Source organism: Canis lupus, chromosome 2 (genome assembly GCF_011100685.1).
Source record: "Canis lupus familiaris isolate Mischka breed German Shepherd chromosome 2, alternate assembly UU_Cfam_GSD_1.0, whole genome shotgun sequence".
Classification (NCBI taxonomy): domain Eukaryota; kingdom Metazoa; phylum Chordata; class Mammalia; order Carnivora; family Canidae; genus Canis; species Canis lupus.
This window is the reverse complement of record NC_049223.1, coordinates 47,177,463-47,190,334: the sequence shown is the minus strand read 5'-3', so window position 1 is coordinate 47,190,334 and position 12,872 is coordinate 47,177,463. Positions and strand designations below refer to the sequence as shown.

At 37.1% G+C, this 12,872-nt stretch overlaps 1 protein-coding gene across 1 annotated transcript in view; it reads right to left on the bottom strand.

Moving 5' to 3' along the window:
- ZSWIM6 (zinc finger SWIM-type containing 6) overlaps positions 1-12,872 on the bottom strand; it is a 194,087-nt gene that overhangs the window by 60,165 nt on the left and 121,050 nt on the right. Inside the window, exon 2 of the mRNA XM_038530694.1 lies at positions 8,778-9,134. Coding sequence (XP_038386622.1) covers positions 8,778-9,134 — 357 coding nt within the window. The remainder of the gene's footprint in view (positions 1-8,777; positions 9,135-12,872) is intronic.

Genomic DNA, 12,872 nt, shown 5'->3' with positions numbered 1-12,872 from the left:
AACAAATCAAACAAAAAAGAAATGAAAGGCTTTAGTTTACCTCCTCATCTTAACTGTGACCTAACTGCTTCAGTAATACAGTTATCCAAATAATGCTTTAACCATTTATATTTATGTATAAGTGGGGGTTTTTTGGTTAAAATTAAATGGTCAATTTCAGTCTATAAAGGCAGAATGCAAGGCAATGTCTACACTGCAGGAGTAATTAATTCAGCCTCTTTTAGGGGGCCTACAGGAATGCCATTGCCTAAAGTTTCACGGACCACTGTTAAAGCCAGGAAACATTAAGTCTGTGACTTACAAAGTCACCAGTATACCTGTCTTACAAGCTGAAGGCAAAATCCTGACATCAACCACAGGCACCGAGATGGGAAAAGGCAAGGCAGCAAATTTTAGTGATAGACTCAAAAAAAAAAAGATTTTCATTTTATTCTTCCTTAAACCCTCATTTTAAAGTAGTGGCTAATGCCTTCATTTCGATTTACAATTCTGTGATAGCTACAACACTCAAATCCTTCCTCACCTTCCATTCTCTGTGGCCAGCCTATATAATGTTACTGCAATGACAGAAGTGTGATGTCCTCTGCAGGAGCTGTTAGAGACAGCCCATCTTCTTTCTTTATCTCAGAGGCTACTGACAGGGGGAGCCCTGGCATGTGCTAGGCTGTGCTCCCTCAGTAAGCCACCTTTGGCATTTGCCAAAGAGGTTAAGTAAATAGCACTGTCAACAGCATAGATCTCAAGGGAATTCACATAGGCCATCACAAGGTTTATAGCTCCTCCTATATCATTTTCCTCTCATCTGACTTTCTCATTTCCTACCATCAGTGAACTTACCTCAAAAGTTCAATAATAAACTATTCATGTACAGAAATGATGTCTTTTATATGGATGAAAAGCAGTAAAGCACTTGAACACTCTCCATGCTCATTTAAAAATGCACAGTGTAAACACGAAGTGCATAACAGGTAGGTCATTTTCTATAACTTAGCTAAAAATGTATTACTCAGTACACAAACATAAATATTTAAATGCAAAGTTCTCAGAAAGTCTTATTTTTATATAACCCAAACTCTTCAGATTCATTAAATCTATGTTTGCAAGCTTCGAGAATAGTTTGCTCAGATTATTTTTTAAAATGTTGTTTAAAAACCGGCTTACAAATATTTTCCTCAACTATCTACCACTGCCCTGAAGACTCATGTCAATGGACTCCTCACAATGTCAGTGATAATGACAATTCAGATTTACTTCTTTAACCTTCCTGACCTTATGAAACAGGTACTCTTTTTTGTCCATGTTTTACAAATTAAAAAAATGATGTCTGAAGAGATTCAGTTACCTGACCCCAGTAATAGAGCTGAGAGCAAAGGTATTGTCGCTTAGGCTAACTTCTAAGCTCATCAACACTCTGAGGGTCTCACACTGAGAGAAATTTGTGGGGGGAGATGGGAACAAACTCCCCCATTTGTGGAGGAGACAGGAACAAGCTCATGGAGCCAACGTGAAGAGAAATGTGAGGTCAGTTAAAGGACAGAGGACTGGTGAGGAAACGGATCACAGCTGGTAGCGATTCTTTGTAAAGCATGAGAGTGAGGAGTGTCAGAGATGACTACAGTGTGTGAGGGAAGGCATGATTTGGAGGTGAAAAGAAAAAGAATGAAGGGTATTGGGCTAAAAGAAAATCGGTTGTCTCTGTTGTTACCCTAGCAAATTCCTCATGGGTCAGAAATGTGATTCCTCTAAATTAAGACACCTAAGTTCTAAGATTACTTTGGCTGAAGTGAAATGTTTTTTCATGTGAAGACAGTCATGTATGTGATTGTGCATTCCATCAATTTTGTTAAAAAAAAAATTTTTAAATCATGTTAGAGAAATATCTAGTTTCCGTTTAAATGTAAACTTAGTGATTTTTGGAGGAAAACTGGGCAATAATTACTCAAAAATGCATGTTCTACTTGTTCTGGCATTTCTATTACTAAGAACCTATTATTCAAAAATATTTGCACAAATTTAAACACGTGTGCACACATACATACACACACACAGGATAGGTACAGCAGTACTGCATATGGTAGTGAAAAAACAGAAACAACTTCAAAATCATTCAGTAGGTTAATGGTTAAATATACCCATACTATGGAATACTATACAACATTTAAAACAGTAATAGAGCTGTTTTGTAACTAGCCTAAGATACCCATCATATATTACGAGAAAAAAGGCAAAATGCAGAAAAATATTTTTAATTTTTTAAAAAAACTACCTATGTGTCTTCATAAAGAAAGCTGTCTCAAATAATACAAACCACCCTGTCAGCAGTAGTTGCCTTGGGGGGTAAGAGAGCTGTTGGAGACTAAGGAGGGGAGCTATGGGAGAAGGAGCCAAAGAGGATCTGTTTTTTCATCTTCATATAATTCTATACTACTATACATTTTCCCAACATACTTTTTTATTTTATTTTTTTCAACATACTTTTTTATAATTGATTTACATTTCCTCTAAGTATCACACTGCTGCACTTTAGGAGAGCAAATTCAATTCTCTCCTACAGGAGATATTTGCAAATTGTATTAATCACCAGTAGATTTTACCTTTTTTCACCAAATGTCAATGCCTGAATATTCTATGATAGAAAGAATATGCTTGTAATAACCAAATTCTCTCCGTAGGATACTTGTAAAAACTGGTTGCTAAATCAAGCCCAATTACAATGAACACGACCATCCACGGGGAAACAAAAAGGAAGAAAGATGTGACATAAGGCCTCCATCAAACAACTCCAACTGTCACTCACTGCTAGATTTGGAACATGCATGTGTACAGGAATAAATCTCCAAGTTCCCACTAAGAACAAAATGGAATGAAAAATGACAGTGATACTTTTCATTTAACAAATTCCGAGGACCTAATGTTTCTAAAGTACTGACCTTAGGGAAGCTACTAAGATACACAAGTCATAGTTTCAGCCAGTCCTGATGGAGTTTACAATCAACTAAAAATAAGCTACCTACACAACAAACACAGGACTGCTGAGTAGGTCTGCTTGTTTGTTTGGAATCTCTAAGAGAGCCTGAATGGACTGATATATAAGATGGCTGGGACACAGAGGCATTTCGAGTCTAAGTTAAGCAGGACTGGCAGGCATGAATGGAATTTATGGTGTTGGTTTTATTAGAACTACACTCAAACAAATTGAAATGTCTGATGAAAGAACAGTACATAAATGCACACATGGGTAGAACTACAGGAGGTGCACCTTTGCAGCATGATACTAGATGCCTCCTGTGTCTCTGTAGAACTATCACCACCAAAGTCATAAAATCAGACGTGGAAGAGACCTTACATGCCATGGGTCGACTGCATCGGACACAGGCACGTATCTCTTTTACTTCTGGCTGACTGAAATGGTATTTCTGGGCACGTGATGACCCTGAAATCAGGGAAGAGTCTAGCCTACTTTTTGGAACTGGTCCAAGCTCTAGGAGTGAAACGGCCACTGAAATAACACCCTCCCCGACCCTGCTCCAAGTCTGGACCAATGCCAGCTTTCCCTCAGTCTATCTTTCTTTGTGGTAATGTGCCCAGGACAAGCTAGCTCATGGGTGGAGGTGTCACTAAACAACATGAAGAGAGAAAGGAGAAGAAAAACATGCCAGAAAGTCAGAGGAAAGTAAGATGACTTCTGACTCTGATATCCATCCCCCAACTGGTTTCTTCTCTCTTCTTTGAGTACTTCTAATATCCCAAACATGAGGTAAACTCAGTTATGTTTTATTATTATGATGATGATGATGATTATACACGTATATCTTCTTAAAATTGTCCCAATGCTATTAGAGGAAATCATGACCATTTTAAATGAGAAAAAATGAGTCTGACTCAAGGCCACTCAGATAACACAAAGTAGAGACACTACTGGACTCTATGCCTTCAGATTTTAAGTTTATTTTTTTTAATTTTATTTATTTATTCATCATAGTCACAGACTGAGAGAGAGAGAGGCCCCAGATTTTAAGTTTAATGTTCTGTCCCTATACCATGATTTACCAATCTATATAATACATCTCCTTTAATAGGAAACATAAAGGACCAGAAAAGGCAGAGTTAACTAAGAGTGGACTAGCACTTGGAAATCAGTAAATTTCTAGAGAAGTAGTTAGCAAAGATACCAGCATCTTTTTTAAGAATGTGGAAGTTAGCAAAGATACCAGCATCTTTTTTTAAGAATGTGGTTTTATTAGAATATAAAACCAAAAGCAAACAATTTTGCTGAAAAAAAAGGCGAAACTACAACCAGTAATCTCCTTGGAGAGCCATTAACATCAACTATCTTACAGCCACTATTTAGCATACAGTAGCTAGTTTTATAATCTAATCAAAATTACGTGGGGGAAATTTTATAAAAACACAATGAAATGCAAGAAAAAAAAAGTCTACTGAAAAGGACTGAACTATTACAATAACTAAGTCTATATATTCCAACTACCTTCACTGAATCTGTGACCTTGGATGTCACTAACCCATTCTCTTCAGTTTTTTCCTCTCAAAACTACTATAATTATAAACTTGCAACACCAAGCTGATAAGGAAACTGTTAGGAATAATGCACCTGATATTGTCTTGAAAAAGCTTTTAATTCCTCAGAATAAAATTCTTGTAAAAATAAAATATTTCAGAGTAGACTGACCCTACAGTGCCCAACCCCACATATACTTTTGGCTGCACAAAAACTTAACTACTAATAGCCTACAGTTCACTAGAAGCCTTACCAATAATGTTGACAGCGATGAACATGTATTTTATGTATTATATACTATATGCTTATCATAAAGACAGAAAAAGAAAATATAAGAAAATGTGTAATAGAAAATACATTTATAGCAAGATACATATATTTTTTTTATTTTTATTTATTTATTTATGATAGTCACACAGAGAGAGAGAGAGAGAGAGAGGCAGAGACATAGGCAGAGGGAGAAGCAGGCTCCATGCACCGGGAGCCCAATGTGGGTTTCGATCCCGGGTCTCCAGGATCGCGCCCTGGGCCAAAGGCAGGCCCCAAACCACTGCACCACCCAGGGATCCCCAGCAAGATACATATATTACTGAAAAAATCCAGATGTAAGAAGAACTGTGCAGTTCAAATCCAGGTTGTTCAAGGGTCAACTGTAATAAGGAAAAGCAACCAACAGAATCTTAAGAAGTATTAGGATGCGTTCACAAGTAGAACAAATAACCCTACTGTTATCAACATAGTTTGTAATTATTTACAAATTATGATTTTCTTCTAAAAAGGATTTGGATAAGATAAACTTCTTTGTCTCTAAGATACCTATTAAGATAACTGAAATCTAAATCCTATCCGGACTGTATTTATATAGCCAAGTAAAAGTAATTCTTCTCCTTAAAAGAAAACTTAACTCTTACCAATATTTGTGTTTAAGAGGACATCTTTCTTCTTAAAGGAAACACACACACACACACACACACACACACACACACACACAAAGACCATACAAAAAAAAAGTACTGCTTTAACAGTCTGGAGAATGCTTTGGAGGTGTTAGGAAGCTGGTGAGATCATGTAGTCAGATAACTGCAAAAACACTTTTAATCCCACCCTCTAGTAAGTCATCAATCTAACAGTTAAAATAAGACCCTCCAGGGAGCAGACTCCCCATTCTGTCACTTAAGGTCATGGCCTACTTCCTACCTCTCTTCTTTTTACCACTTGTCACATTAGGATGGAAGGCAGGAAGGGGACTCATGTAATTGGCCCGCTGCCAGGCTAGGAGCGAATCTGATGACAAATTAAGTGAAGAGGAAGCGGGTGGGATAAAGTGCTCAAGTTCCCTGCTCTCGTGAAGCTGCTTTCATACAAAGTTATTTGAAAATCACATTAAGCCTAAAAAGCTAACCTGCATTCTGTCCTTGCTATTTCCTTAGATGACTTTTTCTTCTAATTTTAGAAACTCTGAAAGAACTATAATGTGATATGAACACTTTCTTGCATCCAACTTTCAGTGACATTGATTCATTAGTCTTACTATTTCAACATGGAAATGAATTTTCGAAGCTATTAGATAAGAAACTCTGGGGCTACTGTTCTTCAGAACAAGGAAGACATATGCAGAACAAACAACTGATTGTTGATGTGGACCTCTGGTTAAACTGAAACTCAGAGAATAATATAACCCTATTCAGGAAAAAAACAGAACACATAAAAGTTTAAAGAAACGATATATCCTATTCTTCTGCCTCCACTGAACAATTTAATAAGAAGCCACAGATAGGCTCCTGAGAAATCTCAGAGATGACTGTTAGCTGGCCTGAATTTTCACAAAGGCACAAGATTGAGGCAGGTGATAGGACAGAGCAGGAGCCTACCTGAAAAAGTCCTTTGAGTGCATATGCTTTTGGTGGGTCAAAGGTACTTCTGTGCCACAGTTGTTTACAATGCTGTTATTTAACAATGGCAGACTCTACCAAGTAAAATGCTTTATCCACTTTAATAAAGTTGAGCCTAACATGGGGAGTATTAGAAGAAATATGGCTATATGGATGTTCCTCTGACATAAAAGCCATTTTAAAAGTATCTTACAGCACCAGGAGACTTGTAAAAGAATGTTCACAGTAGCTCTATTCAAAACAAGATCCATCAACAGCAGAATGGACGAACAGTGATGTTCTCCTAGCTAGAATTTCTAGAGTTGTGCTGTCCAATAAGGTAGCCGCTAGCCACATGTGGCTATTAGGTATTTGTATTGTGACTATGCTGTGGTTTGAAATATACTATAAATATAGAACAGACATGAGATTTCAAAGACTTAATATGAAAAAAGAATAAAAGAATAAACTGTCAATTCTTTGTTGCATTCATATTTATGAATATTGAGATATATAAAACATTATTAGATTTACTGGTCTCTTTTTAAATAGGCTACTAGAATATTTTAAATCAAACATGTGGCTCACATTATGTTTCTATTGGACAGTGCTGCCCTAGAACAATGAAAATGAATGACCTATAGGTACATAAAACAATAGCATAAATCTTACAAACATGATTTGAATTAAACTCAGGTAAAACTAAAACTAGTGTTTAATAATGTCAACAACAAAACACAAACCACCATGGAAGTGATTACCATAAAAACCAGGCAGTGGTTACTATGGGGAAGAGAAAGGAGCTTGTGATAGGGGATATATGGAACCCTCTCTCAAGTGCAGAGAGTAGTCTATTTTTGGGACCTGGATGTTGGTTCACTTTATTAATCTGCATTCATATTTTATGCACTTTTCTACATGTTTTATCTCACAATTTAAAAAGTTTTCAAGAAATAACTTTAAACTTGCTTTCCTTAAACATTTGTATTAACCAAAGCAATTAATGACTTTGAAGAAACCTAAAAAAAATAGAACTGACTGGTCCTAGATCTCAAATCAATATAACCAAAGAAATGAAAAATGTTAGGCTCCAGAGGTGCGTAGTCATCACTGTGTTACGTTCTTCCATATATTTTAAAGTATTTTAAAAATTATGTCTAAATGTTTTTAAGGCACTGCAACCTATAATTTAACCATATTATTTATCCTGTGTTAATGTGCCCCATGAAATAGGTGGTGGGCATATTTCTGACAAGTTGCACATATATTCTTGTAAGTCAACATATTTGCAATGTACAAAATAAGGAGCTGATCAATGTGTTTACAAATAAGTGAGATACTGTGTTCAGTGTAGAAATATCCAAAAGAAACCATTTTTGAGATTTCTTATACACAATGATAGTTATCTCCTAAATTCTCTCTGAACAAGTTGTAATATTTTTCTAAAATTAATTTATTTTCTTATTATGAGGCATCCTGACAGAAATGTCCTACTTTGGGAGTGCCTGTGTAGTTCAGATGATTAAGTGTCCGACTCTTGATTTCACCTCAGGTCATCATCTCAGGGTTGTGAGACTGAGCCCCATGTTGGGCTCTGTGCTGGGCATGGAGTCTGCTTAAGATTCTACCCCTCTTAAAAAAAAAAAAAAAGATTCTATCCTTCTGTCTCTCCCTCATCACCCTCTCTACCTTTCTAAAAGAGGGAGGGAGGGAGGGAAGGAAGGAAGGAAGGGAGGGAGGGAGGGAGGGAGGGAGGGAGGGAGGGGAGGGAGGGAGGGAGGGAGGGGGGGGGGAGGGAGGAGGGAGGGAGGGGGGAGGGAGGGAGGGAGGGAGGGAAGGAGGGAAGGGAGGGAGGGAGGGAGGGAGGGAGGGAGGAAGGGAGGGAGGAAGGGAGGGAGGGAAGAAATGTCCTACTTTGGAAAACAAATTTTAAAAGAAATTGAAAAAAAAATCTGGAGTATATGCAAGTCAGTTTACTGACAAAGGCTCAAAAGGTGAATTAAATGACTAAGTCAGTATTTCCCATAACTAATTTATCTAGTATTTGATGAAATTTTACCAAATGAAATAGTTTAAGAGCCAAGCTTTATTAAATGAGAAATTCTTCTGAGCACAAAAGGCTTGGTATTCTAGCAGAATACACACAACACTTTGAAAGGAATGTTTTACAATGCAAAACTAAATTTAAAAAATCTCTCTCAGTTATGTCCATTATACCTCAATAATAAAAAATAATTTAAAAAATCTTTTTAAATCTCTCTTGGTTACCTAAGAGCAATGCTGATGACCTAGATTCACATTTAATTCATTTTTATGCAGAAGAACTTTATTTATAAGTGAAAAAGAACACAGTAAAAAAATCTACAGAATGAATGTCTGTAACTCACCGTGAACTTGGTTGATTTCTGAATTCTGAGAAAGAATTTCATCTGCTAATTTCTGAGCAGTTGGCAAAACTTCCGTGTGGTGCACTGTGATCAAATACTGTACAAACTTTTGTAGTTGGTCTCGATTCATTTGAAAGAGAGTCTCTGAAATGGGAAGATGGAGTTTGACCTGCTCTGGCTTGCGGATGCGGTATAGAGACAGCGCCACAACATGAGCACAATAAAATATGTCCTTGTTTCCACAGCTGCAGGTCACTGAGGTAATCTTGCAACGATCAAAGCTGATGGCCACGTTGCAAACAGTTTCTGGCTCCGATTGTATTGCAGGTTCTGTCACTGTGCCACTCAAGTGGAAACCTGTGTGAGAGAAAGGAAGGAGAAAGTTTAGCAGCTGCATTCAGATCCTATGAAGTACTTCTAATTCTTTGAAACGCACAGTACTTGACAACTGCAAGAAAAAAAATTTTCATTTTCAAGTAAAAACATCCAGGCCACTCAAACATCCTCCCTACCTCCCCTTCTTGACATCTTACAGGTAAAAAAGGAAATGGTATTCCGCAGACATACTCAAGTATTTGATACACCAAAGCAAGAACACTAATAGCAATACACTGCCATCAAACCTATAAGAAGTTGTTAGATCACAGCTAATAAGCCATGATTACTCTGAATCTGTTATATAACTGACAAAAATCAGTGGTTTTCTTCCCTTAAAAAAAAAAAAAAAAAAAAAAAACCCTTTTCAAAGTAGGGTAGGCCAGCTTGGCTTTCTGCTCAACAAACTCCTCCCTACCCTCTACCTTTATTCTAGGCAGCCACTAGCATCCTCCAACAATGCAACTCTGGAGTGGGTCTTTCACACAACACTGATCAAATTTCTTTATTTAGTAAGTCTTTATGTAACGTGCATAACACATGCCCCAATACAGCAATGTCTATGAGCAATGTCTACTGGTGGAACTGCAAAAGCCCATCAAAGCTCATTCAAACCACAGTCTGAGTAGCTCATGATGAGCTACATGTTTAAACATGCTTAAACATATTCACACACACACATGAGCACACAAAATCACCAAGCGGAAAGGGGCTTTACAACTTAGATCTACACACAAATCCTCCACACCCTCCAGGACTAATAATAGCCATGTGGCCACTGCTTATAATGGTCCAGAGACACTCACTGTATGAAGAGCTTACAGCCAACTGAAAATTGCCTCCCACCACACTGCCTATGTGGCCAGGGGACAAAACCTCCTCACTACTTTGCCATAAATATATGGAAAGCTAATTCTAAGTTTTGCTGTTGTTTTGGCACATCCACTTAGTTCCACCTTCCTCCTCTGACAGCCAAACTCGGAGGCAAGAGCTGAACCTTAAGGAGATCACTTTGGGAACCTCCAGGAGAGTGATCTACCTCAAGACTTTGGGTACCCGACAGAAACCAAAGTTCAAAATGAAGCCTCTGGCTCTCTTCCAGCTTTCCACTATCTATGCTACTAGAATAAAGTTTATGAAGCAGGACACGGTCTTAATTCACAAAGAGAAAGATCTTTACTATGAAGGAAATCTGAGAGGGATGGTAGGTGCAGGACAGGAGACTGACAGCTGATGATGCCTAAAATTCACATGTGAGACACTTGAACCCTACGTATGGTCTCCCCCACGGGATGATAATCAGGGCAGAGAGTCGGAAGAAACACTACTCACTACTCCAAGGATATCTTTCAGAGTAATATAATTTCATCCTAATAATTTGTATTTAGTAACTTAGTGGAAAGAGAAAAGTGTGGTAATAATTTTACCAAATTAATCAAATTAAAGAGAACAATCCCTAAAAACAAGTCACTAGTAAACTTCATGATAAAAAACCTACAGAATTGTAATACGATAACTTTACAAAGAGATTATATCCCTGTTTCAGAATGAATATTCCAGTCTCTTTTATCTCTTTCAGTCAAGAAGTTTTTGAATACAACAATTAAAGATACATAGTGATGTAAAATCATATTTTTTAAAAAAATTAACGTATTTTCCCATGGGGGAAAAAAAGTCACAAAAAAAGGTAAACCCCTAAGAAAATTTCAAAAGTGAAGAATAATAAGGGCAAACTTATCTTATTATATACCAGATGCACTATAAGCATCCAGTAATTAGAAATCAATGGGACAGGCACAGATTAAGATAGAAATAAAACAAAACAAAACAAAACAATGGATCATAAGAGACAATTCGAAGAGTCCTCAAGTATATTCTGTACATTTAGTGCAAGGAATCTCTCAACATTTTCCACCTGTAACATACATATATGTATACAAAGAAACCAATTGTAAGGGCAGCCACAGCAGCACAGTGGTTTAGCACCGCCTGCAGCCGAGGGTGTGATCCTGGAGACCCAGGATCGAGTCCCATGTCGGGCTCCCTGCATGGAGCCTGCTTCTCCCTCTGCCCGTGTCTCTGCATCTCTCTCTGAATGAATAAATAAATAAATCTTAAAAAAAAAAAAAAAACACAATTTTAACTATGGGGAAAGATTTATCATAAATTGACTGTTTATAAAATTGATCTCTCCAGCTTAACACTATCATCTCTCTCCTGGTCCACCAAAGTCAACATCTTTGTCTTTCCATGAAAGTGATATTGGAGAACTTCTCCAATCACAGGCTAAGCCAAGACAATTGAAGATCCAAGAGTTAGACTAGTTAGTATTTAGTCTGTAAGGGTATAACATAATAGGTGCTTCAAAAGAGACTGAGTTAAATACCAGAGAAGAGGCCCTAAAGAAAAGTGATGAATCCCTCAAATAGTTTTGCAGGAAACTGTTTTAGATGTTTAAGTCAGAAAGAAAGTACACTGAATGCTGCTATAATGAAATTATGCCAAAGGAAAAACTCATTACTCAATTTCATTACAACAAATATTTACTATTCTCATATAGTCTTTTAAAAAGCAAACTATAAAATACTGTGACTTCCAAAACTATTTAATTCAAGAGACTGTGAGAGCACACATAAACATATACATGTCTTACAGAGTAACACTTCATTAATCTGATACCATCAAAGATTAAGACATTTCATGAATGTTCATTTTCCAAGAAATTCCAGATTATCTTTCAAACACCCAAACTCCTTGAAGAATTCCAACCATTTTTCTTAGAAATATTTCTAAATGCTGTATGTTGGTAAATTGAACACCAATAAAAATTATTTTATTAAAAAAAAAGAAATATTTCTAAATGTAAATTAAATACTACCCTGCCACCCTAATCAACTGGACCCATCTGGTGCTACCAAGAGAGTGGGCAACACTCCCTATAACAGGCAACTGCAGGTGGCAATATTTTTAAGTGGGCTTTTTTTTTTTTTTTTTTTTTTACTTTTCCCCACTTATCAGCCTTCCGAAGGACTCCTCTCCTATGTGGCTAGTCTTTTTCATGGAAAATTCTTTGTCCTCGGTCATCTGCATCTCTTATTTGACTACCTTGTGGCAACTATTAAACACTCTGAGGCTTATTTGTTTGGGGGTTCCCCCTCTTTACTTTTAGATTGGGATGGTTGATGTTGCTAAAGGCAACTGGCTTTACTTTAAATACAGGAAAATTACATACACACCTATAAGTGACAGCTGATATATTGTTTTTTTAGACTATACAAAACTGAGTCCGTATGTACGAAATCCATCAGGACTCGCTTCAGGACTGCATGGTCGTCTCTGATTTGAGAAACCTTTGAAATTCTGACTCCCTCTCAGTTGGTCCTAAATCATTCCAGAGCACACCGCAAAAGAAACAAGGAGAACATTCCTCCCTCAACAACCCCTAGACAGCTACATAAGCCATCCTTCCTCCACCTTGTACTCCCTACCAACAGCCAGTTTTATCTCTTAGGGAGTGGGTGACCTGAAACAAAATAATATTCTTAAGAATGGATTTTACCTTTCTGGAGTTCTGACAAACCTTGATGACCCACTGTTTTAGAATTGCAAATACAAAATCTCTTTCTGAAACAGTTAACTGTTCTATATGACAGACCTGAGGACAAAGAAAGGGGCAAGCAATTAATTCTCAAAGAACCAAAACTGAAAAAATTACATAAA